This window comes from Cydia pomonella, chromosome 7 (assembly GCF_033807575.1).
Source record: "Cydia pomonella isolate Wapato2018A chromosome 7, ilCydPomo1, whole genome shotgun sequence".
NCBI lineage: Eukaryota > Metazoa > Arthropoda > Insecta > Lepidoptera > Tortricidae > Cydia > Cydia pomonella.
Genome location: NC_084709.1, coordinates 24,807,750 through 24,834,618, shown reverse-complemented (window position 1 = coordinate 24,834,618; position 26,869 = coordinate 24,807,750). Strand labels below are relative to the sequence as shown.

The 26,869-nt window shown below is 40.0% G+C and overlaps 1 protein-coding gene and 1 non-coding gene across 2 annotated transcripts; one reads left to right on the top strand and one right to left on the bottom strand.

Annotated features, from left to right (window-relative positions):
• Positions 1-2,865: 2,865 nt before the first annotated feature.
• On the bottom strand, positions 2,866-26,146 carry LOC133520220 (zinc finger and SCAN domain-containing protein 12-like). Its single transcript, XM_061854601.1, has 11 exons — positions 25,565-26,146; positions 24,675-24,766; positions 23,603-23,900; positions 21,267-21,378; positions 18,366-18,610; positions 16,508-16,632; positions 14,727-14,793; positions 13,175-13,321; positions 9,186-9,290; positions 4,436-4,528; positions 2,866-3,856 (listed from the first exon to the last, which is right to left on the bottom strand). Exons 1-11 carry the CDS (start codon positions 25,682-25,684, stop codon positions 3,785-3,787), a joined length of 1,476 nt encoding a protein of 491 aa, XP_061710585.1. The 5' UTR covers positions 25,685-26,146; the 3' UTR covers positions 2,866-3,784.
• Positions 22,240-22,311, top strand: Trnat-cgu (transfer RNA threonine (anticodon CGU)). The gene has a single exon. It is a non-coding gene; the product is annotated as a tRNA-Thr (tRNA).
• Positions 26,147-26,869: the final 723 nt, after the last annotated feature.

Here is a 26,869-nt window from a genome sequence, read left to right as displayed (position 1 = left end):
TAGCGTTGAAAAAATTTCCAAACGACTCGTTTTTTTTCAAGTTTCTTTCGAAAATTGTTTTTTTCTTTCAAAAGAAACTTGAAAAAAAACGAGTAAAAATCTGTTACAATACTTCCGAAAAAACGAATAAAGCCGAAACAACATGTTTTTTTTTTATTGCTGTATCTTTCTCTCTTTAAAGTTGCCGTCTAATGTGCTAGTTTCTGAAATTTTATATATTTGACACTGTCCGCAGTCATCAGTGGCATTGTGTATGACGTATTGAATTTTTCAGAAAAAAAAACAGGAAAAACCGAAAAAAACTAAATTTGGTAAAAATTCCCTAAAAAAACATTTGAGTTTCTCCGGAATTTTCATCCCTAATTTTCACTCAAGTCGGCTCGCAGGTTTTACGGTCGAGTTCCTGACTTAATTCGCAGCACCGTTTCTTATTTATTAATTAACGTTCATGGTAGGGACTAGACACATGGCAGGGTCATTGAGGGACAAACAAAACTTCCATTACGTTGACAATGACATTGAATGGAGAGACTGGGGAGGCAACAAAGGCGTAATCCATTATCCTCATATATTGACTTTTTAAGGAAAATCTCCCCGCAAATAAGTTAACCTTCGTTTTAGAGGTTTATCCTTAATGCCGCGTGCACAATACTCGTACTGGGTATTTCTATTAAAGTTGTAAGTATCCCAAGTTGCATTTCTGATTTTGGATTTTTTATATTGCCTGTATTTTTTTATATTGCGCGTAGGTTTTAATGGTATGAAATGATTTTATAAGATTTTTTTTCGACCGGCAATGTATTACGTATCTACATCGTGATCTGTTGTGACAGGTGTGACGTCGCGTCGCGTCGTTAATGCGTCGTTTTGAGTTAAAACAAAGTAAATCCTGACCAGTAATATATGATCACGCGCCATATTGCGGAATTTCATTGGAACTAAATTTTTCATAGTAAACTGAACTGACACCCTACACATGAGAATAAAAGAGCCCTCTTGACAATGATCATATATTTCAGGTCAGGCTTTACCTAGGTACCTACAGCTTTATACCTACATTGTTTGCTGAATTATTTCATATGGAAACTAGCGACCCGCCCCGCCTTCGCATGGGATAAATTATACATCTAAACATCATCCTTCAAGAATCACTGTATTGGTAGTTGAAAACTGCATGAAAATCCGTTTAAGTTTTATGTTAGTTATTGAATTTTGTTGCCTAAATATTTTGTTTTTTTTTTTTTCTGTTTCCGGTAATAAGGCCTTAATATGCATTATACAGTTAATTACTGAATTAGGTACAGTCACGTCTGAAAATATCGGTGCGAAGAAAGTGCCGAAAATATGTATACACAACCTTATTGCCCATATCGACGGGGATAGTGCAATACCGCATAACTAACAAAGTTGAAAGAGTTCAAAATTCAAACAACGTTACAAGGAAGTTGGACCTTACTGCATTTGTTAGTTACGCGGAATTGCACTATCTCCGACGATATATTAAGTTAGTGTATACATATTTTTGGCACTTTGTCCGTATCGATATTTTCAGGCGTGACCGTGCTTACTACACAGTTATGCGTTGGAGGGAGCAAACGATATTGCTATCTCATTCCACCGCATAGCCTCGCTATCGAAAGCAGTGATGACGATTGTCAAGATCGTGTCAAAACAAAACCATATTTTAAAAAAATCAGAATCGGCCTCCAGGTACGAGTATCTACATTATTTATTTCACAACTTCTATTTTTATCTTGCGTCTTCAACTAAAGACTATGACACTTAATATCTTCGTCAGGGTATGTGCACAATGACGCGCAAAGTTGAAGGCACGAGACCTCAGGGCCCTCCCCCTACTAGATGGTGTGCTCAAATCACTGCACCTATGCAATTAAAACTGCACGAGGCCATGCGCTTGGTGAGAAATACAACCCTATGGAATAACCAGGTCTTCATCAACAGGACATGTCACGATCCTCAGTATTGAGGGACCGATTGAAGAACCTTTTCCACGCCATGTCAAACACAAAAGCTGTCACTCAGATGCGTCAAAACTGAAATTGAACTTTATGTAAATGCCCGTAGGTCTATGTTGCTCTGTGGTCTGTGACGGATTAATCCGTCATTGGCGTTATTATAATATTATCTAAAACGGATGTACCATTCTAGTTGAGATTTTCTGTGTGGGCATTGCTGACCAAGTTTTGTGTTAGAATTAGGAATGTTTATATTATTTTGGAAATTAGAATCGAAAGAGTTCGTGATTCTGAGTGGAAATAATTTAAAAAAATCCAAAATCTCAGGGTGCGTGGACAAGATGCCAATCGTTCACGCTCCATATTGTAGCTATCTTTCACTTCACTATCACTCTTGCATATTAGTGCGACAGAGATAGCTTAGTTGCGTTTCGTTCGCTACGGAGCGTTAACGATTGGCTTCTTGTCTACGCACCCAGGTCCACCTAACGATTATCAGACGTCAGCAATGGATTGTTTTTTTTTTACCATTAGAAAACACTACACGACTTGAACCTGTCTTTTTATCGGAAAACGCTATAAAAAATGGCAACTATTACTTATGAAACCAAAATAATGTAAATTAACATATGTATATGCTATATAATTGTTACATTTTCGCTGCGATTTATTATTCAAGTGTTTTTCGCTAAAGAGGCAGATCAAGATCGTGTAGTCTTTGTCTAATGTTAAAAAACCGAATTATAGATAGGTTTTATCTCACCAGATGACGCTGTTATACTTACGGCGGGAGTTTAAAGCGAGTTTAAGTTTAGAATGATTGCACACTTTACTAGTTTTTCTCAGTAACGCAGAAAAAGCGGCGGGAAGGAAAAGAAAAAAAAAACGATAAGAATCAACGGATTTATTTACACATAAAAAAGTTTTATGGATATTTAACAATAAAATTAAAAATTAAGCAACAACATTCCGTAAGTATTTATGTTGTGTTCCGCGAAACTCTTAGGTATCATGATTATTAGATCATGGATAATAATGTTTATAATCCAACCAGAGTAGAAACCACGTTGAGAACTTGTTTATACTCTATATATTTATAATTAAGTATAACACATTGGTGGCAGACAACCATATCACTAAGGAATGCAATCTAGATCTCTCGAAATCTCGAGCGAATTTTCGAGATTAAATTTAGTTTGCAGGAGATCTCGATTTTTGCAATCTCGTTCGAGATTGAAAGATTAACGCGTGTGAATTCTTGTATATTGATTAATATTTTTTAGGTTAGATTATTCAGACAGTTCTACTGTACTTTAACGGACAAAAGCGCTTTGCGCGCTATGTACGGAGGAATCGGGTAAAGTTAGGGTGCCCACAATTATCTATAAGGCTTTTTAAAGGTTCATTTAATGTGCTGTTTTACCAAGTACCCAAATTGTTGATCAAGGTAACTAATTTTAATTAATTTATCAAATCTCGATCTTGTCGAGATTAATCTCGAAAGTCTAACGGTTGAGATCATGAAACATCCAGTCTCGCACAAGATCTCGAATCGCTAATCTTGATTCGAGATTGCATTTCGTACATACGACTCCTCGTGGCAAGCGGTTACCGTCGACTGCTGCGGCTTGCAACTCCAATGAAGTCGAAAGGTTACTTTGGGAAACTAAAAAACTTAAAACCATACCATGCATACCGTGGTTTGTCGACCCCTGGTGGAGTTTACGTATATTATGTGCCCTCAAGGGATTCAAATGTTCACAATTTCACATCACTTTTATTTGTGGTTGTACTATGATGATTTGGCATCAAGAGTGCGGCGCGAGGAGCAGCGGGTTTTTGCGCAAAGCCCGGATGGCCAGCTCGTAGGCCAGGGCACCCTGGAAACAGGCATCCGATCAAAAACGTTACGCGTACAAAATGCAAGTCTCGCTCAAAAAAATATGTTATATATCTTAACAATTTTTAACCTCTATCTATGAGAGCTTCTTGTCAACAACTTTGTCATACATTATTTTTTTAAATTGTTAAAAAAACCAAGTAAAATACAGTTTATTTTGATTTATCTAGGTACATCCATGGAAAAGAAATTAACATATCAATACCCTAGCTCACACTCGAAGATTCACAACTTAAGACTTTTGTTTCGTGCATTACAACAAAGTTTTCACCGTACCTTAGTAGAGTGTGCACTGTGCACTAAGGTATCGATATATTCATCTGTAGATTCGTTTATTTTGCATTACCCTTTTCCTTTTTTGAATAGTCCAATGTCTTCTAATTAGGATAAATCGTCTAATAATTTATAAATGAATTGGCTACATCAGTCACCTGAGAGCGCCCCAGAGACTCGGCGGTTTCTACCGCTACAGTCGCTGTGGCCGAAAGTGACTCGAAGACGAAAAAAAAAATCCTAGACAAAAAACGGCACAAGAACGCTCGGAAGGTGAGTAGCCCACCTGTTTCCCGACGAACACGGCCGGCGGGCGCGGCGCCCCGCCCGCCGCCGCCGCCGCCAGCTCGCGCATCAGCGCGCGCTCCCGCGCCAGCACCTGCCGCGGACACGCCACGTCTCGTCACTTGCTACATACTAGTTATGTACTCGTAGATTTAGATTTTAGATTTATTTATTTTCATAACGACAAATTACAGTATAAATTATTCTTATGTTAATCTATATGAATTTACATTATGATCGTCAATGATTTGGCATGCAAACATATAATTATAAAACGTCAATAATAATTATAAAAAAAAAAAAACAAATTCGAAATTACCGTCAAATTAAAAACTACGAAACAAAGGAAACAGGTATGTATTCTGTAGCATTCGTTTATGAGACTGCTAGCTTAACACATTCACTGCCGGGAACCCACCTGGTGGGCGCTCGTGAACTTTGTTCAGATGCCGGACAACCCGCCGGGCGGGTTGTTTTGTACGCAGCTATAGACCACCGGTTTCTGGGGTAGTGCGCCGTTTTTTGTCCGGCAGTGAATGTGTTAACAGTCCAGACGCGATTTATTTATTTAGTATAAATAAATAAGTAAATATTGTACGACATTATTACACAAATTGACTAAGTCCCACGGTAAGCTCAATAAGGCTTGTATTGAGGGTACTTAGACAACGATATATATATTTATAAATACTTAAATACATAGAAAACACCCATGACTCAGGAACAAATATCCATGCTCATCACACGAATAAATGCCCTTACCGGGATTTGAACCCGGGACCATCAGCTTCGTAGGCAGGGTCACTACTCACTACCCACTAGGCCAAACCGGTCATCAAAAAAAGTATAAATTTTATTTTGACACTTGGAGAGACTTTACACCTCCAAATCTTATTAGTATTAGAACTCTGACATTGGGGACCTTTTACATCTCCAGATTTAATGTATTTTTAACCATAGAGAATATACATCTTTTTTGTATTGTAGTAATTATTTATTTTAAGATTATTATAATGTAATGTTTACCCAGGTATTGGCTGTTGTATTTATAAATGTTGTTATGTATTTTTCATGTCACTATATGATGTTAATATAAATGTTGTATCGAGTTGTAAAAGAGCCCTTGAGGCCTACTTGCAGAAAATTTTTTTGAATTTGAATTTGAATCTGACACGACTTTATCTGGCCTCGCCTTGTTGCGGATGTTCAGATATGCCCGTTTAAAGTAGAGCATTACTACCATCATGTTGTAACATTTGAATGAGGTTCTGATTTAGTTGTCATATGAAAAAATTGTTGAAGCCAAATTACGTACGCTATTGGTCAAATATGAGAAGTACACAGATATTTGTTTCTGAGTCGTGGATGTTTTTTTTTTTTTTTTTATGTAATAGGCTGCAAACGAGCAGACGAGCCGCCTGATGGGAAGCAGTCATCGCCGCCCATGGACATAAGCAACATCGGAGGAGCCACTTATGCGTTGCCAACCTTTGAGAACCCTAAAAACCTGCTTCTTGAAGAACCCCATGTCATAGCGCAAGGGAAACACCTCAGAAGGTAGCTCATTCCACAACTTGCACGTTCTGGGAAAAAACGAGCGAGATGCCCGCTTGTTCTTGGTTTGCCACGTGTCGAGAAAGTGAGGATGAACTTTGTTTCTTTGGCGGGATGTGCGGTGATAAAAACGTGACGGTGGCACCAATTCAAAAAGTTCTTCAGAACATTCCCCATTGTACAGACGGTAGAACAGGCATAGAGAGCCAACGTCTCTCCGAAGACTGAGGGGTTCCAAACCGACTGTGAGATCGGGGTCACCAACAATACGAACTGCCCGACGTTGGATGGAGTCAAGTGGAAGAAGTTGGTATTTCGGTGCTCCAGACCAGAGGTGAGAACAGTACTCCATATGTGGTCGAACCTGCGCTTTGTATAACGAAAGCCGGTGACCTGGTGTGAAGTACTGTTTCGCTCTATTGAGCACCCCGAGCTTCTTAGAGGCCAGTTTGGCTTTGAGTTCCAAATGGCCCCGAAACTGGACTTCGTTCGTAATGTCGACACCGAGTATCCCGATACTCTTAGAAATGGCAAGGGGAATGTTCTGGAACTTAGGCGCTAAGACAAATGGGGTTTTCTTAGCGGAAATCGCGCAAACTTGTGTCTTACTGGGGTTAAACTGGACGAGATTACGTTTACCCCACTCGGATACCTGCTCAAGAGAGGCCTCGATTTCGGACACAAGTTGCATTCTGCATTCCAACACCTGCTCACGAGATGCATTTGCACGACCTGTATAGAAGCTATCACCCGTGCTGTCATCCGCATAGCAATGGATATTGCTAGTCAATAGCATATCATTGATATGAAGGATGAACAGTGTAGGTGACAGTACAGATCCTTGGGGTACGCCGGCGTTAATGGGCCGGAGATCTGAGCATTGTCCGTCGATGACAACTGCAATGCTACGCCCAGATAGAAAGCTGGCGACCCATGTGCATAGCCCTTCAGGAAGCCCGTACGAGGGAAGCTTGGAAAGAAGCGCCTTGTGCCAAACCCTATCGAAAGCCTTTGCGATATCTAGGCTAACCGCCAGAGCTTCTCCCTTACTCTCAATGGCGGTGGCCCAACGATGAGTGAGATATACCAGAAGATCACCAGCGCCACGACCATGGCGGAAGCCGTATTGCCGGTCACTTATGAGCTGGTGGTCCTCAAGGTACGCTAGGAGCTGGTTGTTAACCACGCGCTCCATCACCTTGGAGAGAAGGGAGGTAATCGCAATCGGCCGGTAGTTGGAAGGGTTTGTGCGGTCACCCTTTTTAGGGATTGGATGGACCCAAGCAGTCTTCCAGGATGACGGGCATTTACCTGAGCAGTATGAAAGCGAGAAAAGGCGCGTTAAAACCGGAGCTAGCTCTGGAGCGCATGTTTTTAGCACAATAGCGGGTATACCGTCGGGCCCACTGGACTTATTGACATCGAGAGCAAAAAGTGCACGCCTTACTACGCTTTGAGTGAAGCGGACCTTGGGCATGGAATGCTCACAACGTGGGATGGTGGGTGGTGTGCTGCCCACGTCGTCTAGTGTCGAATTTGACGCAAAAAGAGAACATAAAAGATCTGCTTTCTCTTTTGCATGTTTTCTATGTATATGTATACGTATGGATTTTATCTATACAAGGTGCCCGTGAGCATTGCAAGAGATTTTAACGGTGCATTCCTGATGGGAGCAGAAGCAAAAAATGTTATATAACTTTTTGTGAATTTCTTCAAAAAAAAATTTTTTAACACTCCTGGACATAAAACGTAATTTTTATTGACAAACACATAACCTAAAATGAACTAATATTTTTTTTGTTGGGGTAGCCTCTCGAATACATTTTTTAAATTTTTCGATGTCAATCAATAGGTATGTCCAGACTAGACCTCAAAGTGGCAATACCGCAGTCAAAAATGTGTTTTGTACCGACTTATGGCGAAAGAATGATTTCGAAAAACATTTAATTATCTCTGAAACTAGGCCTAATCCAGAAAATTTTATATGACATTTTAGTTTCTAAATATTACCAGGAATGCTTAGTTAAAATGTCTCGCAATGCTCACGGGCACCTTGTATACGTATGTATATCGTCGCCTAGTACCCATAGTACAAGCTTTGCTTAGTTTGGGACTAGGTTATTTATTTATTTACTTATGGTGTAAGATGAGTAGCGAATAAATGGCGCCAGGACTACTTGCATGCTAGAACGCCATTTGTAGAAATAACCGAAATTGATTCTGCAAATACAGTAATGTCGTGCAAGTCCTCTACTAAGTATAAATTCTATTTCTATTTTCTAGTATAAATTTTATTTTGACACTTGGAGAGACTTTACACCTCCAAATTTTATTAGTATTAGTACTCTGACATTGGGGACCTTTTACATCTCCAGATTTAATTTGTTTTTAACCATAGAGACTATACATCTCTATTGTATTGTAGTAATTATTTATTTTAAGATTATTATAATGTAATGTTTATCCAGGTATTGGCTGTTGTATTTATAAATGTTGTTATGTATTTTTCATGTCACTATATGATGTTACTATAAATGTTGTATTGACTTGTAAAAGAGCCCTTGAGGCCTACTTGCAGAATAAATTTTTGAATTTTGAACTTTCAATACCTAAGGTCGGTGTTCCGCAAGGGCCTCTGCTTTTTATTTTATATATTAAAGACTTGCCAAATATAAATGATTATGATTGTACACTTTTTGCTGACGATTTGTGTTTGTTAAGACATGTAACGATAGCATAACAATGACATATGCACGTTCTATTATTACTACTTGGTTATTTATACTTGATACTGTGCGCATAAACATTATCAATTTTAAAATAGGGATTTAAATATAGTTATTTATGGAGCAATAAATTATACATTTTTAATAATAATACAAACTATAAATATACTTAAAATAAAGGTCCTAGAAATAAAACACGTCTGACATTTTTTATACATGAAAACTATATCACAAATAACCAAGTAGGTTACGCAAAAATAACTCAAATTTAAATAAAAATAAGACGAGATTTATACAATGTATTGTTGCATGCCAGTTGCTAGTAAAATGTGTGATCCCTGTGTTTCATGTAAATAACTTATATACCACATTTTATGCAGAATTGTAATGTATTGATTGATTAATTGATTATGACAACCCAGCGGAGCAAAGTAGACCCAATGTAGGGTGTGTATAGTAGGTAATTCTCACCTCCGCGTTCATGACGTTGACCGAGCGCCGCTTGAGGAACACGCCGTGCTTCTTCAGGCAGTGCCGGTTGAAGTCGTGCTTGTAGCTGTACGGCTGCGAGCAGAGCTGCAAAACAAACGTTTCACTGATAAATTTACCAAAGTGAGCCCCTATAAGGAACGATTTAGATATTTATTTAGATATTCAGACCTGGGTATGTCCCTAAGCTACGTCCAAAAGAGAGGTATGGGCACTGTGAATGTGATCTCGCTTTGTGTGGTAGGGCTCAGCACCGTGGAGGTCATTCCAGATTTAGAGCAGAGTCTAAATTCAAAATTCAAAAATTTATTCTGCAAGTAGGCCTCAAGGGCTCTTTTACAAGTCAATACAACATTTATAGTAACATCATATAGTGACATGAAAAATACATAACAACATTTATAAATACAACAGCCAATACCTGGGTAAACATTACATTATAATAATCTTAAAATAAATAATTAATACAATACAATAGAGATGTATAGTCTCTATGGTTAAAAACACATTAAATCTGGAGATGTAAAAGGTCCCCAATGTCAGAGTACTAATACTAATAAAATTTGGTGGTGTAAAGTCTCTCCAAGTAATTAATAGAATCAGCACTGATTACTAACACGTTATTTTCTCGCGGATTAGCAAAGTAATATTACTTGTTTTAATTAGTCTCTCCAAGTGTCAAAAAGTGTGTCTAACTGGGGAAGTACCTCCACCTTCAGAAAACCGCAGCGAAACAACACTAGACCCTACTCATAGTGTTGTTTTCCTGCTGGTGAGTAAGTTTGCCAGAGCTCAACGAGGGTGCGGAGTGTTAGGGTCGGCAACCATGTAACTCCTCTGGAATTGCAGGCCGCCATAGGCTACGGAGACTGCTTACAATCAGGGGGGGGGGGGGGGGGGGGGCATGATTGTTTGCTACCGACGTACCTAGTATTTAAAGAATTAGATACAAAGTGAGAAATCCTTAAGAAAAAGATTTAAAACGAACTAAATGTGTGCAGGTCGTCCAAATGCAGTTCATTGAAAATAAGTGTTGGCAAAAATACGTACCCTCATAAATTCGCTTTTCGTACATAACTTAGTCTTCAAATATAATTCCACTAGCTATAACTTGTGCCATGGGCTTGAACGTTCAGAAATACACACTTTAGAATAGTTTGTAGCATTCTTTTCATAAAAAGAAAATGATTAGGTGAAGTTGGCAACGGATGGCTCAGTTAGGGTATTTTGGACTATTTACCTTTTCGTGGTAAATTTGTTGAGTTTATATTTCACTTGGGCGAAGTGGGCTCTAACGCTGAAGTTAAGGTGGGAACCTTGTTGGCCAAGTTGATATAGGAGACATAGGATCATGTGGATCACAGTTATAGCATCTCTCGCCGATGATGTGCACCCTCATGTGGTATCTCAGCCCGAACCGTGAGAAGAACATGTTGCACAGCTCGCACTGGATGTTCTTGTAGACCGGGCTGTATAGCAGGAAGTCATATCGCAATGTACCGCCTCATGAGGTGTCGAGGTGCTCTACTGTACCTCGCAGTTGTAGGGTCTCTCCCCGGTGTGCATCCTCATGTGGTGTCTCAGCCCGAACCGTGAGAGGGCAATGTTGCACAGCTCGCACTGGATGTTCTTGTAGACCGGGCTGTATAGCAGGAAGTCATATCGCAATGTACCGCCTCATGAGGTGTCGAGGTGCTCTACTGTACCTCGCAGTTGTAGGGTCTCTCCCCGGTGTGCACCCTCATGTGGTGTCTCAGCCCGAACCGTGAGAAGAACATGTTGCACAGCTCGCACTGGATGTTCTTGTAGACCGGGCTGTATAGCAGGAAGTCATATCGCAATGTACCGCCTCATGAGGTGTCGAGGTGCTCTACTGTACCTCGCAGTTGTAGGGTCTCTCCCCGGTGTGCACCCTCATGTGGTGTCTCAGCCCGAACCGTGAGAGGGTCATGTTGCACAGCTCGCACTGGATGTTCTTGTAGACCGGGCTGTATAGCAGGAAGTCATATCGCAATGTACCGCCTCATGAGGTGTCGAGGTGCTCTACTGTACCTCGCAGTTGTAGGGTCTCTCCCCGGTGTGCACCCTCATGTGGTGTCTCAGCCCGATCCGTGAGAAGAACATGTTGCACAGCTCGCACTGGATGTTCTTGTAGACCGGGCTGTATAGCAGGAAGTCATATCGCAATGTACCGCCTCATGAGGTGTCCTAGGTGCTCTACTGTACCTCGCAGTTGTAGGGTCTCTCCCCGGTGTGCACCCTCATGTGGTGTCTCAGCCCGAACCGTGAGAGGGTCATGTTGCACAGCTCGCACTGGATGTTCTTGTAGACCGGGCTGTATAGCAGGAAGTCATATCGCAATGTACCGCCTCATGAGGTGTCTAGGTGCTCTACTGTACCTCGCAGTTGTAGGGTATCTCCCCGGTGTGCACCCTCATGTGGTGTCTCAGCCCGATCCGTGAGAAGAACATGTTGCACAGCTCGCACTGGATGTTCTTGTAGACCGGGCTGTATAGCAGGAAGTCATATCGCAATGTACCGCCTCATGAGGTGTCTAGGTGCTCTACTGTACCTCGCAGTTGTAGGGTCTCTCCCCGGTGTGCACCCTCATGTGGTGTCTCAGCCCGAATTGCGAGAAGAAGGACATGTTGCACAGCTCGCACTGGATGTTCTTGTAGACCGGGCTGTATAGCAGGAAGTCATATCGCAATGTACCGCCTCATGAGGTGTCTAGGTGCTCTACTGTACCTCGCAGTTGTAGGGTATCTCCCCGGTGTGCACCCTCATGTGGTGTCTCAGCCCGAACCGTGAGAGGGTCATGTTGCACAGCTCGCACTGGATGTTCTTGTAGACCGGGCTGTATAGCAGGAAGTCATATCGCAATGTACCGCCTCATGAGGTGTCTAGGTGCTCTACTGTACCTCGCAGTTGTAGGGTCTCTCCCCGGTGTGCACCCTCATGTGGTGTCTCAGCCCGAATTGCGAGAAGAAGGACATGTTGCACAGCTCGCACTGGATGTTCTTGTAGACCGGGCTGTATAGCAGGAAGTCATATCGCAATGTACCGCCTCATGAGGTGTCTAGGTGCTCTACTGTACCTCGCAGTTGTAGGGTATCTCCCCGGTGTGCACCCTCATGTGGTGTCTCAGCCCGATCCGTGAGAAGAACATGTTGCACAGCTCGCACTGGATGTTCTTGTAGACCGGGCTGTATAGCAGGAAGTCATATCGCAATGTACCGCCTCATGAGGTGTCTAGGTGCTCTACTGTACCTCGCAGTTGTAGGGTCTCTCCCCGGTGTGCACCCTCATGTGGTGTCTCAGCCCGAATTGCGAGAAGAAGGACATGTTGCACAGCTCGCACTGGATGTTCTTGTAGACCGGGCTGTATAGCAGGAAGTCATATCGCAATGTACCGCCTCATGAGGTGTCTAGGTGCTCTACTGTACCTCGCAGTTGTAGGGTATCTCCCCGGTGTGCACCCTCATGTGGTGTCTCAGCCCGAACCGTGAGAGGGTCATGTTGCACAGCTCGCACTGGATGTTCTTGTAGACCGGGCTGTATAGCAGGAAGTCATATCGCAATGTACCGCCTCATGAGGTGTCTAGGTGCTCTACTGTACCTCGCAGTTGTAGGGTCTCTCCCCGGTGTGCACCCTCATGTGGTGTCTCAGCCCGAATTGCGAGAAGAAGGACATGTTGCACAGCTCGCACTGGATGTTCTTGTAGACCGGGCTGTATAGCAGGAAGTCATATCGCAATGTACCGCCTCATGAGGTGTCTAGGTGCTCTACTGTACCTCGCAGTTGTAGGGTCTCTCCCCGGTGTGCACCCTCATGTGGTGTCTCAGCCCGAATTGCGAGAAGAAGGACATGTTGCACAGCTCGCACTGGATGTTCTTGTAGACCGGGCTGTATAGCAGGAAGTCATATCGCAATGTACCGCCTCATGAGGTGTCTAGGTGCTCTACTGTACCTCGCAGTTGTAGGGTCTCTCCCCGGTGTGCACCCTCATGTGGTGTCTCAGCCCGAATTGCGAGAAGAAGGACATGTTGCACAGCTCGCACTGGATGTTCTTGTTGGCAGAGTTGTGGGTGCGGACGTGCCGCGATAGCTGGTGCCCCTGGTATACAATAACACTCCATAAATAAAGATTTTATCTATCTATCTATCCATGGCAATAAAATAATTATTGTATTTATGTTTAACTCTTTAAGTTACAGAATAAGTAGTACAAAGACGAATATCCCTTTAATATGCAGTGATTTAAGGTCCTTCTTTGAACACAGCTCACTGAGCGGACGGCCGTGGGACACCGCGCGCGGATACCATGGTTATTGTTATTTGTTTTCAACAAAATTAAAAGTAATCGATGAGTTCGATCAAAAATTACATTTACAATCAATTTTGTTAATAGCTTTTGTGCAAATATTGAGCGGAAGTTAACACATTCACTGCCAAGAACACGTATGTATGTTCATTTTGAGCTGGAAACGGGGCGGCATCGAAAGTGTTAATCAGGTTCCGAATCCATGAAGTTACTAGAGAGAGTGCTCAAGATTGCTGAACACACGGGATTTTATTTTGAAAATTGTAGCGCTTTTTTAATTAGATCATACTACGATTTGCCAAAAAATAAGAGTAGTCTTGAGCACCTTCTCTAGTAACTTCATGGATTCGAAATCTTGAGAAGTTTATGCCTGAATCGTGTGCCTAAGAATTTTTATTGGGAGGAATTCGCTCTCTCATAATAGGTTCCGAATTCCGATTACAGTAAAGTAAATCGAGGACTGATAGAAGTCAACAATTGTGTCAACAGTATGACAGTGTTTGTTGGCATTTTTTACTCGTAAATTATAATACTACGACTAATTTTAAGCACCTGTATGTACGAAACCGAATGGAAACTTCTTTTTGTTTACCTCAAGGCATTCATGACAATTCGCAAAGTTATAAAATATCGGAATTTCAATCATTATATAGTAGGAATCATTAGGAATACAAGGGGTAATTGGGAACGTTCTCAATTTCCTTTTTCCTAATTACCCCAAGTAATTAATATCAATCAAAATGAGCATCTTAACCGCCTAAGACCCTGAGTACAATTTTTTGTACATATTCCAAAATCTATTTTGAACTTTTATCATGTAACTAAGGGTTCCAAATTCAAAAAACAAATTATTGGTTCTGGGTCTCAGGAGGTAATTAAAACCACCTGGAGTTTGAAAGCAAATACCATATAAAAAGAATAATAGAATTTGGAGTCTTCGACTAAAAAAAAAATCTTACTTACATCTATCATGGTGTATGATAAAAATTACAACAAATGTTGAAAATATTTTGCTTGATTAATTGTGACCACATGTGCGTAGCTTCCGAATCTCACAGTCACATACGCACATGAAGTGCCTCTTTATGCCGGACTCTTTATGTTTATGTTAAATTTTTGTGCAATTAGAAGTACTATATATCTCACTGTTTTTATTTACCCGCCGTTCCCAACTCTCCCCTATTGATCATGGACTCACCCTCTTATAAGACTTGTTGCAGGTTTCACAAACGTATCTTCTTGCCTGGTCGTGACATTTTTTATGTCTGTAAATAAACAAGCTTCTAGTTAAGTTTCCATCTAATTAGGATAATATAGATGACTAAAAGATTGAGGGCCTACGCCAGCTGACGCGGACGCCCGCCGCGTGCGCACGCACGCGGGTGCTATTTGTACGTGAAATCCGCCGCACGCGTCCGCTTCAGTTAGCGTTGCTCATACTATTTTTCGTTAACCCGCTCGTCCGCTCCGTGCACCCGCGTCAGCTAGCGTAGGCCCTGACGGGGCAGTACAAGACCAAAAGGCATATGTAGGAACTTAAGAAGTCATATTTTATGTAAGCTATCCCTTAATAGAGTTGTTCACACTTGTTGAATTTTATAACTAAAGCTAGTTAAATAGATACAAAACGAGAAATTTCTCACCATAAATTGGAAACTTAAAAAATATATGGGAATAAATAATATGTAAAAAAAATACCAGACCTCAAAGTTTTAATATATAAGTTCAGAACATCCAAAAAGAAAATCCTTTAAATTCATCCTTTATTGATGAAATTAAAGTTAGATTTGACAAATATTAATATAAGTAAAAAAAAAAGGAAAATATAATGGCATCATTCGATTCCTTACATTTTATAAAAAAAAATATATTGTATAGCAACTACATAAACGCAATTGACCAACAAAATCGCAATTTCCTTGTCTTCCATACGTCGAAACGGCTTCTAAGCAATAGTGACATTACATAGTGACGTCACGATGTTTTACCTTTTTGTTAGGAGCGTTTCGCCCGCAAACTGCGATTGTCACACTTTGCCTATCATTTGTGACTTTTGTATTGCTTTAAGGCAATGGGTCCCATATACACATTTGATTCTAAATACGAACCTGATCGAATTATATCATTAATAAAAAAAAAACTAGCCTATTGACGACCGGTCTGGCCTAGTGGGTAGTGACCCTGCCTATGAAGCCGATGGTCCCGGGTTCAAATCCTGGTAAGGGCATTTATTCGTGTGATGAGCATGGATATTTGTTCCTGAGTCATGGGTGTTTTCTATGTATTTAAGTATTTATAAATATTTATATATTATATATATCGTTGTCTAAGTACCCTCAACACAAGCCTTATTGAGCTTACTGTGGGACTTAGTCAATTTGTGTAACCATGTCCTATAATATTTATTTATTTATTGTGCCGTTTAACTTCAAACTTGGATAAATCCATTCGACCCTCTTAAGAAATACATATTAACTCCATTACCTTCCTATTCCTTATTTCTTTCTATTCTTTTAAAATTCATTTGTAGTTTTACATGTATGTAAAATGTATAATTGTTGGTGCAATAAAGAATATTTACTTACTTACCTTTTCTTTATAACAAAAATCGCACAATTCGCCGAGTTTGAACTTAAGCGACACGATTGTATCTGTATTTTCCCGTATTTTTCCGGGATTCTTCAACGCTAATCGCAACGCAACACAGTTAACTGTTGTGGAGCAAAATTGTGCCACATTCAGTAACTTACCTAGTTACAGTATTGCCACACAGAAGCGAGCTGTTCTGCGGTGTGGACGTACCTTTAGAAATTTATTAGGCAAATTATGAAACCACCATATTCATCAACTATTTAATTTTGCCAATTTGGCAAATTGCTAGTTAACTCTCTACACGATATTGAAATGTCTTGTGTAGTCAAACGTTTGCCCATGCTGAAACAAAGATCTTCTCTAAACTGGGTCAAAAAGGTTACTGACTGTTTGAGCGCCTGCTGCGAGTGGAAGGCCGCGACGCACTGGTCGCAGTGGTGGTCGCGCGCGGCGGTGTGAGTGCGCTCGTGGCGCAGCATGGGGCTGCGGTGGTGGAACGTCCTGCCGCAGCCCTGACGATAATGGTACGCTGGTCAAAATAGAGCCACCCTTGTGGTCACGAATGAATAACTACACGAATTTAAACCGAATATGACGGTAAGCTTGCTTTTTAAACGGGCTTGTTCCTCGTCGCTCATGACGGACTCGGTAGCTAACGACGCTGGTTCCTTAGGAGGGAAGAATAACTTTGCGATCCTAACGGTATTACGGTACATTTTCTATGAAATTCTTCTTGGGGAGAAAACGGTTTCCATTAACTCAATCTTAACAAATGATTTTGATATCGATCGCTTAAGTATAATATATTGTAGGTTTATAGGTTTCGCTTGATTTTTTTTAGTATTACAAATTTTGAAAAAAAAAGGAAAACCTATAAACCTAGTTTCAATACCATACTAAAATCTCATGGAGAATGGTAGATATTTAGAAGTGCAAAAACATTTTCTCTTTTATGGATGAGTACGTGGTTCACTTCCCTCTTAAAGCATGTCATAAATATTTGGTTTAAATTTGAACTTTAATAGCTGTGAATAGAGTTGAATATTATAACTGCCATATACGGTTACATATGCGGTAAAGGGTTACAAGAAACAATGCCTATCGTTTAACAGAGTAAGTATTAAGCCGAAAAAAATCACCTCACACAATATCAAATATAATTTCGAGTGATAGAATCATTAAAAACCTGTTGAAGCTGGCTCTTCTGATTTACTTCCTATTTCTAGGGCTAATATGAGGAACACTCAACACTTAATTTGTTAATAAGGAAAAATACAAGCAGTAGTGAATCATCATCCGCTTGCCCTTATCCCATTCATTTGGGGTCGGCGCAGCATGTCTTTTCCTTCCATATCTTCCTGTCACCCGTCATCTCATCGTTCACTCGCGTTCGTTTCATGTCATCTCTCACACAATCCATCCACCGTTTCCTAGGTTTTCCTCTGCCGTTCCATCCCTCCACATTCATTCGTAATACCTTTCTCGTCACATGACTTTCATCCCTCCGCATCACAACAAAATAGTACATTACGATACAAGTGCGAAAAATAGGAAATTCGAAACGAGTGGCGATAAATTAAAACACGACCGAAGGGAGTGTTTTAAATCGACACGAGTTGCGAATTACCTATTCGCACATGTATCGTACAACGTTTTACAGTACATATGGCCCTTTAAATGTTCGACACAGTAACATAATATGCTACTTCTCGCACTAGTGCTATAAAGTAGCCCCATATGTACTGTAAAAGCATTTTTCATTTTTCAACCGCCGCCGGCTGGGGGGCGAGGGGCGGCAGGCAGTAGGACAGATGCAAGACTGCATACTAACCGATTTAACAATTAAAATTTGATTAATATGAAAGTTTATTTTTTCCTCGCAAGTGTGTTGAAAAACGTCGTATGAAACGCGTGTGCTATGGTCATTACACACATCGGCTTTTGACGCGCACAATTTCGCCTCATGTGTAATGACCAACTTAGTATACTTGTATCACAATGTACTATTAAAAACATGTCAAAAATATAGATAATTAAACACCACATGGGCTCCGTGGGCCGCAGTGGCTTTCAAAGCGTTGAAAAAAAGCTATACAAGTTACGAACATCGGTGATTATACGCATAAAACTTATTCATTTCAGAAAGGTTCTCGAAAATTTTCTTCATGAAAGAAAGGACTGAACTGCATTTTTTGTCGTGATGCGATGAAAAAGTGTAAAAAAAAGCCAATACAAACGATCATACCTCAAAGCCGCACTTATACAGCGGCTCCCTATGAAACACAAGATGACTGGTCAGGTTCTTGGAGAACTTGCCGCAGTGGGGGCACATCCCCTCCTTGGTTTTTTGCTTGTATTTTTTTTTCTCCCTCGGTCGCTTCGGCTCGTACGTGGCCATCACGCGGAGGTCCTCGATCCACGTCGGTTTTATACGGACCCTGTTGGGTGTGGCTTCTGTTTTGGTGTTTCCGTTTTTGGTGGGTTTTGACACTGCGATAAAATAATACAGAATAAATATAAATGGGTCCGGACCTATTTTTTAGGGTTCCGTAGTCAACTAGGAACCCTTATAGTTTCGCCATGTCCGTCTGTCTGTATGTCCGAGGCTTTGGTCCGTGGTCGTTAGTGCTAGAAAGCTGAAATTTGGCATGGATATATAAATCAATAAAGCCGACAAAGTCGTACAATAAAATCTAAAAATTTAATTTTTTTTAGGGTACCTCCCCTACACGTTAAGTGGGGGTGATTTTTTTTTTTACATCAACCCTAGAGTGTGGGGTATCGTTGGAAAGGTCTTTCAAAACTAATAGGGGTTTCCAAGAAACATTTTTTGATAAAGTGAATATATTCGGAGATAATCGCTCCGAAAGAAAAAATATGTGTCCCCCCCCCCTCTAACTTTTGAACCATAGGTCGAAAAAATATGAAAAAAATCGTGGAAGTAGAGCTTAAGAAAGACATTAAATGAAAACTATAGCGGACATGATCAGTTTAGCTGTTTTTGAGTTATCGCAAAAAGTTTTCCCTTCATAGTAAAAAGACTTACTTTAATTAGGTACTGATTATGCAAATTTGCCTATTTGTTTAACTCGGGTGAAAGGTACCGTAATTTACTATACTTTAAGCTCCAGTTTAGCTTATTGTGACGGAAGAGTAACTACGGAACCCTACACTGAGCGTGGCCCGACATGCTCTTGGCCGGTTATTTTTGTTAATTTAAAAACCAGAGCCCTGAAGAAAGGGCCGACGATCATAGATAAATAAGTAAGAGTAAGTAATAGTATATAATATACATAGAGTGCTCACTCCATCATCAGTTTTCTTACCAAAACGCTAATTATTTTCTTAGTCGACATCTAGCGTCAAGTAGCAGATTTATCAGTACCGCTACTTGACACTAGATGTCACAGGTGTCGCGACTGACGAAAAGTGTGTTGGTGAACAATTAACAGCTAATATTATTACAAGCAGAATTAATTGAAAATAGAGTTTGGGTTAATCTGGTTATAATATTAGCTGAAAATTGTTGTGTATTACATTTTTCGTTCGTCGCGACATCTTTTGCCAAGTCGCAGTACTACTAAATCCGCTACTCAACGCTAGATGTCGCCTAGGAGAACAATAAGCGTTTTAGTAAGAGAACTGGGCCCCTACCGGGAAAATCGAAGTTCGTCAATTGCGGGCATTTTTCTCTCTCACTCTAATTACGTCTTAATAAGAGTAAAAGAGAAAGATCCCCGCAATTTGCGAATTTCGGTTTTCGCGGTAGGCCCCCTGATGTATGGAGTGAGCACTCTATGATTACTTATTTCTCTATGCCTAGGATATAGGTCCTACCATTAAAAAGCTGCCAAGCACAGAAGAGTGAAGTACAGTGACATTTGGAGTTCTGGCAACCTTGCACAATCTCTACAGAAAAATAATACTACATCCCTCCCTCTCCCTACTAATATCATAAATAAAGTAAAATTTTATTTTAAAAATTCATTTAGATACATTTACATAAATTTTGTGGGTCACACTAGGCTAAGCCTGTCCCGTGACGCCATGCTTGCGCATTCTGTTAGAAGCGATTTTTACATATGTTTTACCTATTTTTTTTTATACTACGTCGGTGGCAAACAAGCATACGGCCCGCCTGATGGGAAGCAGTCTCCGTAGCCTATGTACGCCTGCAACTCCAGAGGAGTTACATGCGCGTTGCCGACCGTAACCCCGCCCCCCCTCGTTGAGCTCTGGCAACCTTACTCTAGTGTTATTTGGCTGCTGTTTTCTGTAAGGTGGAGGTACTTCCCCAGTTGGGCTCTGCTCTAGATTTGGAATGACATCCACTGGCTGTGCCCTACCACACAAAGCGAGATGAAATTCACAATTCCCATACCTCTCTTTTGGACGTAGTTTAAGGACGTACCCGGGTCCACCTAAAGGCCAACTTTGCCAAAGAAACTCGTTTGTCTGTCTGTCTATATCCTCTTCACGCTTAAACCGCTAAACCGATGAAAGTAAATATGGCAATAGTTTGGGAATCACGGAAAGACAGTTTTAAACAATCATTATCATCATCCCTCCATGCTGACAAAGTCATATCCGCAGAGTATACAGTAGTCGATATTATTTCATTACGATACAGCCTGGTACAGACACGGACTTTAAATGTTGAGCCATTTAGAGTTCACTTTACATCACTTTAGAGGCCATTTTAAGAGAGGTATTGGCATTAAAGAGAGGTATGGGCATCGTGAATGTCATCTTTGTGGTAGGGCACAGCGCAGCGGATGTCATTCCAGATCTAGAGCAGGGCCCAACTGGGGAAGTACCTCCACCTTACAGAAAACCGCAGCCAAATAACACTAGACCCTACTCATAGAGTTGTGTTCTTGCCGGCAAGGTTGCCAGAGCTCAACGAGGGGGGGGTTAGGGTCGGCAAGGCGCATGTAAAGTTGCAGGCGTACATAGGCTACGGAGACTGCTTACTATCAGGCGGGCCGTATGCTTGTTTGCCACCGACGTAGTATAAAAAAAATAAAAAAATTAACAACCAAATTAGCATCAACCGTAGATAGGTCATCAATTAAAGTCTGGGACCAAAAATACTGCCCTAGAAGGTTTGCATATTCTTACTTATACATTCATTGCCAATACTTACATTTAGTCTTTTTCTTTATCTTGTGTTTTTTCCCATATTTCTTCTGCATAATGCTGTGTGGCAAATACTCATCAGAGTCCGTGTCCGGGTCACCTTGGGCCGCATCGAAATCCTGGAACAATAACAGCTGTCAGGCCAGGGGCATATTTTAATATCTGGCGCCCTGGTCCAGTGGGCCGGGGCCGCCCCATATAAACACAAGTAAGTCTTCTGGGAATGTGGGGCCTGCGCCGCCCTTCGCAGCCTGCTGCCCCGGTCATGGCCCCCTCGGCTCCAGGGTAAATACGCCCCAGCGTCAGCCGTGATCATGTAGGTAACAATGCCCAAGTATTAATTTAAAATACATTGCGCAGTTCTTGTACTTGTACTTTATTAAATATTTTTCAATTTGTTTTCTTTTTCGAAGCGGCGCAAGCACGCACTGCTCGCCCTTAGATAAATAGTGTAATATAAATACATTGTGTATAATAATAGTAATTATTTGTGGTCTAATTTGTAATTGTGATTTTTAATTTTATTTAATTTGTAGTTTTAATCATAAGATGTATATGGACTCTGTCTGAAATGAAAGAATTTTATTTTTTATTTTTATTTTTTATAGTTGGTCAAAGGCGCCTAGCCCTTCAAAGATAGCATACACCAGAGAATTTGGGACAGGCATCGCTACACTCGGATCCAGCACGCAACACACGCCAGCTAAGCTGCCGGTCGCCTTCTCCGCGGCTCCATAACCTGGCCCCGCTCAAACGGTATCACCAGGTTAGGGGCCGTGGGGTTGGATAAACGATCGGTAGCGAAGAGCTGGCCTACACCAGCTACCCACACCGTCCCCAAAAAGACGGCCATTAGACCACCCCACCAGTCGGTGGGGAAGCGACCCGCGACAGCCGCCGCAGCCATTGAGCGGTAGCGGCCCCTCATACCCCCCTGACGGGGGGTATCGACAGATCACTCACTCGACAGGCATCGCCGTGGCCGGGTGGTCTAGTGGTCAGGACGTTAGCCGCGTAAGCTGAAGTCGCGGGTTCGATTCCCGCCTCGGCCACCGGTGGACTTGGCTTGTTTTTAGCATAGAGAAATAAGTAAGCACAGAGTACCTACTCCATACATCCGTTTTCTTACCAAAACGCTTATTATTCTCGTAGTCGACATCTAGCGTCAAGTAGTGAATTTATCAACTTTCTGTAAGTGTCTCTGTATTACTATTAAAAAGTTAAATGTATCTTTCATAGTTGTTGGAATTACTTGTATAAATAAATAAAGAAAGTAGAGTTGCGGATAATCCGGTTATATTAGCCGAAAATTATTGAGCATGAGATTTTTCGTTTGTGGCGACATCTATTGTCAAGTAGCAGTACTTATCAATCTGCTACCTGACGCTAGATGTCGAGTACGAAAATAATAAGCGTTTTAACAAACAAACATTTATTCAGCAAATAGACCACAGGGGCACTTTTCCATGTCATTTTTTACAATAAATAGCAAAATACAATGACAAATATGGAATCAATTAAATATTAGATACTTTATTAGAGATGTTTGTATATAAGTAGTCTCTAATTGTCGAATTACACAAAAAAATGATAAAAAATACAAACAGTATTTGTATACTAAAATTCTGTAGAGATGTAAAAGTCTAATAAAATATAATTTTTCTCAAACTTGCTATGAAATGATGACATGACTTACGTCAAATTAGGTCCGGAAATACCTACTACATATCAGGTGCGATGAGTGAAGATGATATGCAAAGATATTTCATACTGCCTTACACACCTAGGACTGTAAAGCAACCTTCTTTTGTTTTTTAACGTCAAATTGTGACACAACGTCTTGGCATTCAACCATCAACAAATAAAGGTACGGTACGATGATCTGTTGTGCATATTCGTTGCTATGCAACGGCGGTGGCGCATCGCGCAGGCGAGCGGACTTACGCGCGTAAGGCTCCGCTGGTAGAGAGGCGAGTCGAGTAGTTCGCCACAAAACAAATTGACTACAATTTTTTTGTTTTAATTGCAAGTTTGAGAAAAGCACTATACAAATCTCGGCGAGAAACGGGGTTGCCGGCAGCGTATCTCTATCCGGCTGAGCGTAGCGAAGTCTATATCTACTTGGCCTGCAACCCTACGTTTCCCGGCCTCTATACTAATGTACTAAACAAAAAGATTATTAAAATATCCTTAGAGATGTAATGGGTCTCCAAGGATTGAGTTCTTATATAAATAATTAAATATGTCTGTACATATGCCTATGATGGTACCTATTCTCAAGCAGAAATTTTACATGCCAGTCTTCCCCACATGGATATTAGTATAGTTTGTCAAACTGCTCACCTGGTCATAGTCATTTTCCAGGTCATCTTTGATGGTGTCAAGGAAGTCCATGACTGACATTGGCTGATTGTCTATCTCCACTTCTATGGAACTTGGCTCCACCTTTTTAATTGTGGTATCATTGTAGCAAACAGAATCTTCTGCACTCTGCAGGTTCATCTTAATATCCTCATATTCTTTGAGTAAATATTTCTCATCAGTTGGGGCCACGGCAATTTCAAGCTTGACATCTGTTATGTCATTAAAATGGATCCTTTTGAAATTCGAATTGTTCTTTTGATGCAGTTGAGTGTTGGACCTAGAAAAATTAAGACCAGTACCCCTAGTGTAACTAATTTCGACAGCGAAACGTGACGTACGCGTTTGCGTTAAGTGTCATTTTGTATGAGATTTTTACTTTCCAAAACGTCCCGCTTGGCGCGCTGTTCAAAAACCCATACAAAATGAGACTAGACGCAAACGCGTACGTCACGTTTCAAAATCGAATTTATTTACACTAGGGGTACTGACCTCAAGTTACTGTTTAACGTATGTATGTATCGTATGTCACTTTATTGCACATTAAACAGACAAAACAAAACAAAAAAAAATGTTACCTATGTACAAAGGCGAACTTATCCCTAAAAGACGAAAATGGCCCGGTTATGGTAATTATATTAAAATGGGTCAATCTCAATAGGATACTTTCCTACTAGTCAAAGCAGTTTCTTTCTTCAAACTGTTATAACAATTAGCCACTATGGAACTTATATGAAAACTGAACTGTGAGGTCATGGTCAAGTCTACCTACTTCATTAAGTTCTATCCGATTTATTAAATAGAAATTGTGTCAAAAAATACCTGTTCTACGTTTTACTAATAAATATTTTGGGCTTTATTTCGTCCATAGTGTGAAATAATTTATAACAAGAAATAACCCTATCATTTTTTGAATTTTATCAAGAGTCATTAAAATTCATTAAAAATCTATTTATTTGTTTCCTTTAAACCTATGCTCAGCCTATATGATTAATTATTTTTTTATTATTATTGTAAAAGATTATATCCTAAGTTCTACACACATTCCGCCTACCTTAGTATAAGAACTTTAAAATCATATAACTCTTTGAGCTTTTTCCGACAAGCAAGGCATATCTGGTCCGTGATCCCGTCTTCTCTTGTAATCTGTAGCAAAACAATATACATTTATTTTTTGAACCAAAGGGAAGTGCGTAAGCTTAGAGTACTCACTGCATACATATATAAAACCTCACTTATAACAAGTTTTTAACGAGCTTTGCCAAAACTTATTGGTAATAAATTGTAAGGTTAATATTTATTTAGTTTAAGTGTGTTCAAAACTTTTTAAAAATACATTTTACCATAACTCCTACAAAACTTATTATTTATTAAGTACTGAATCTGATGTATGTATGGAGGAAGCACTCTTAAGCTTATATATTCCTCTATGTTTGAACTAAGCTCTACAAAAAGATTCTAGTTCACAATAGTCAAAAGAATATGTGTGAATAAGTAGACAAGAAAACACAAATTGAAATTTCTTGCCTACTGACTAATATTGATATCAGCACATATTATTTTCATGATTAACAATAATTCTTTAATATATTGAAGATTAGTTGTAATGTTTTACTCAGTAACATTATTAACCCTTTGACTGCTATAAGATGTCAACGAATGCGGCCGTTACGGCCCAATATAAACCTTTTTGCGTTCCCACAAGGTTGACGATGGGCACACGATAGGCGTAGCGTTCAGAGAGTTAAAGTTCTAACCCTCTTTTTCCAATAAGAAAGATATCTGAATGCATCTCTAGGTTAACATTACTGACTGTGACTGTAGCTTTTGATTGGGAATGAGACATTTCTGTAGCTATGAGCTGAATTTCGCAAAGCATTATGATACCGGCAAAGTTTACACCAGTTTTGATACATACATTATTATCAAACTGTTTGTGGTTACCTTAATACTAGCGACGTATGTTATCATGTCAGCGAACGTTGTATTGAGGTCCCCATCTGTGCCATTAAATATACACCGTACATTCTTCCTGGTTTCCAAGCAAATCCTACATTCCGACATTGTTTATTCACAATTTCTCAACTGTTAAATAAGATTGAATAATTATAAACCACACAAAGTTATCATTTATACATTATCACATAATAGCAATAAATTCCTTAGCTTGATTCCCAGTTTTGTAGTAGATAAATGAAAATGTTTTGTACACAAGTTAAAATAAATACGGCACTTCGAAGTGGGAAAGTGAACTGTCAATGTCAATGTCAGCTGAGAGGAGAACGTCACTGTCAAGCTGTTCGAGCGTTCGAGCATATGATTTTGTCGTTCATAAGCGTTGGGCTATTACCGCGAAAACTTGACACATGTTGAATATTATAACAAAATACAAAATATTGTTAAATGGATAGAAAATGAGCCATCGATTATAAAAAAAGTGGAATTCAAAAAATTATATAGAGATTATAAAAAAATACAAGGCTCTAAAGTCTAACAAAAAAGTTTATTTGTCTTTCAAAAATTGATTAAAAAAATGGTACCATACGATTCCATTTTATTGAAAAATAAATTGTATTTACAATTATACACATAAACGCAATATTTCAAGGTCAAAATGGGAATTTCCTTGATCTCCCATACATTTAGGACAGACTTAGGGCCAGTTGCACCATGCCCATTTGATGTACTGATCATGTGTAAAAATGGCGCTAGCGAATGCTAACTGCATATTTGGGTTGCACCACGCTATGTGTCCGTTAAAAAGTTACGCTGCCCTTAACCGGTGGTAGAGCACTGGTTAACAGCAAAGTCGTTCGATAAATATGGCGGCGCTTTTTTGAAATTGTCCGTATTTCACGAATTTATGTTTGATTATTAAATAATTTGAGTAAAAAAGTAATGTAAATTATTAAAAATATATTTATAACAATAAAAAGGTGGAAATATCTAAACGCAAAAACGTGTGATAGTTGTCATAATGGTTTTAAATGTCATTTTAGTTGCGAGACGAGTTGTGTTTCATAAAATACATTAATTTGTTCTGGATATTCAAAGAAAAGGTGTGTTTTAAATTGAAATCGAGTGTAGAATCAGTTTAAGTTGAGGATAAGACCAAATTGATGCTATCACAGGTTAACAAATACGTCCCATAAAGTGAAACTCGACGGCATGTAATGAACACTATTTATCGACAGACTGGTCATTAAAATCAATTTAAAACGCTCTCTGTTTATTGGAATCAAGATAAGA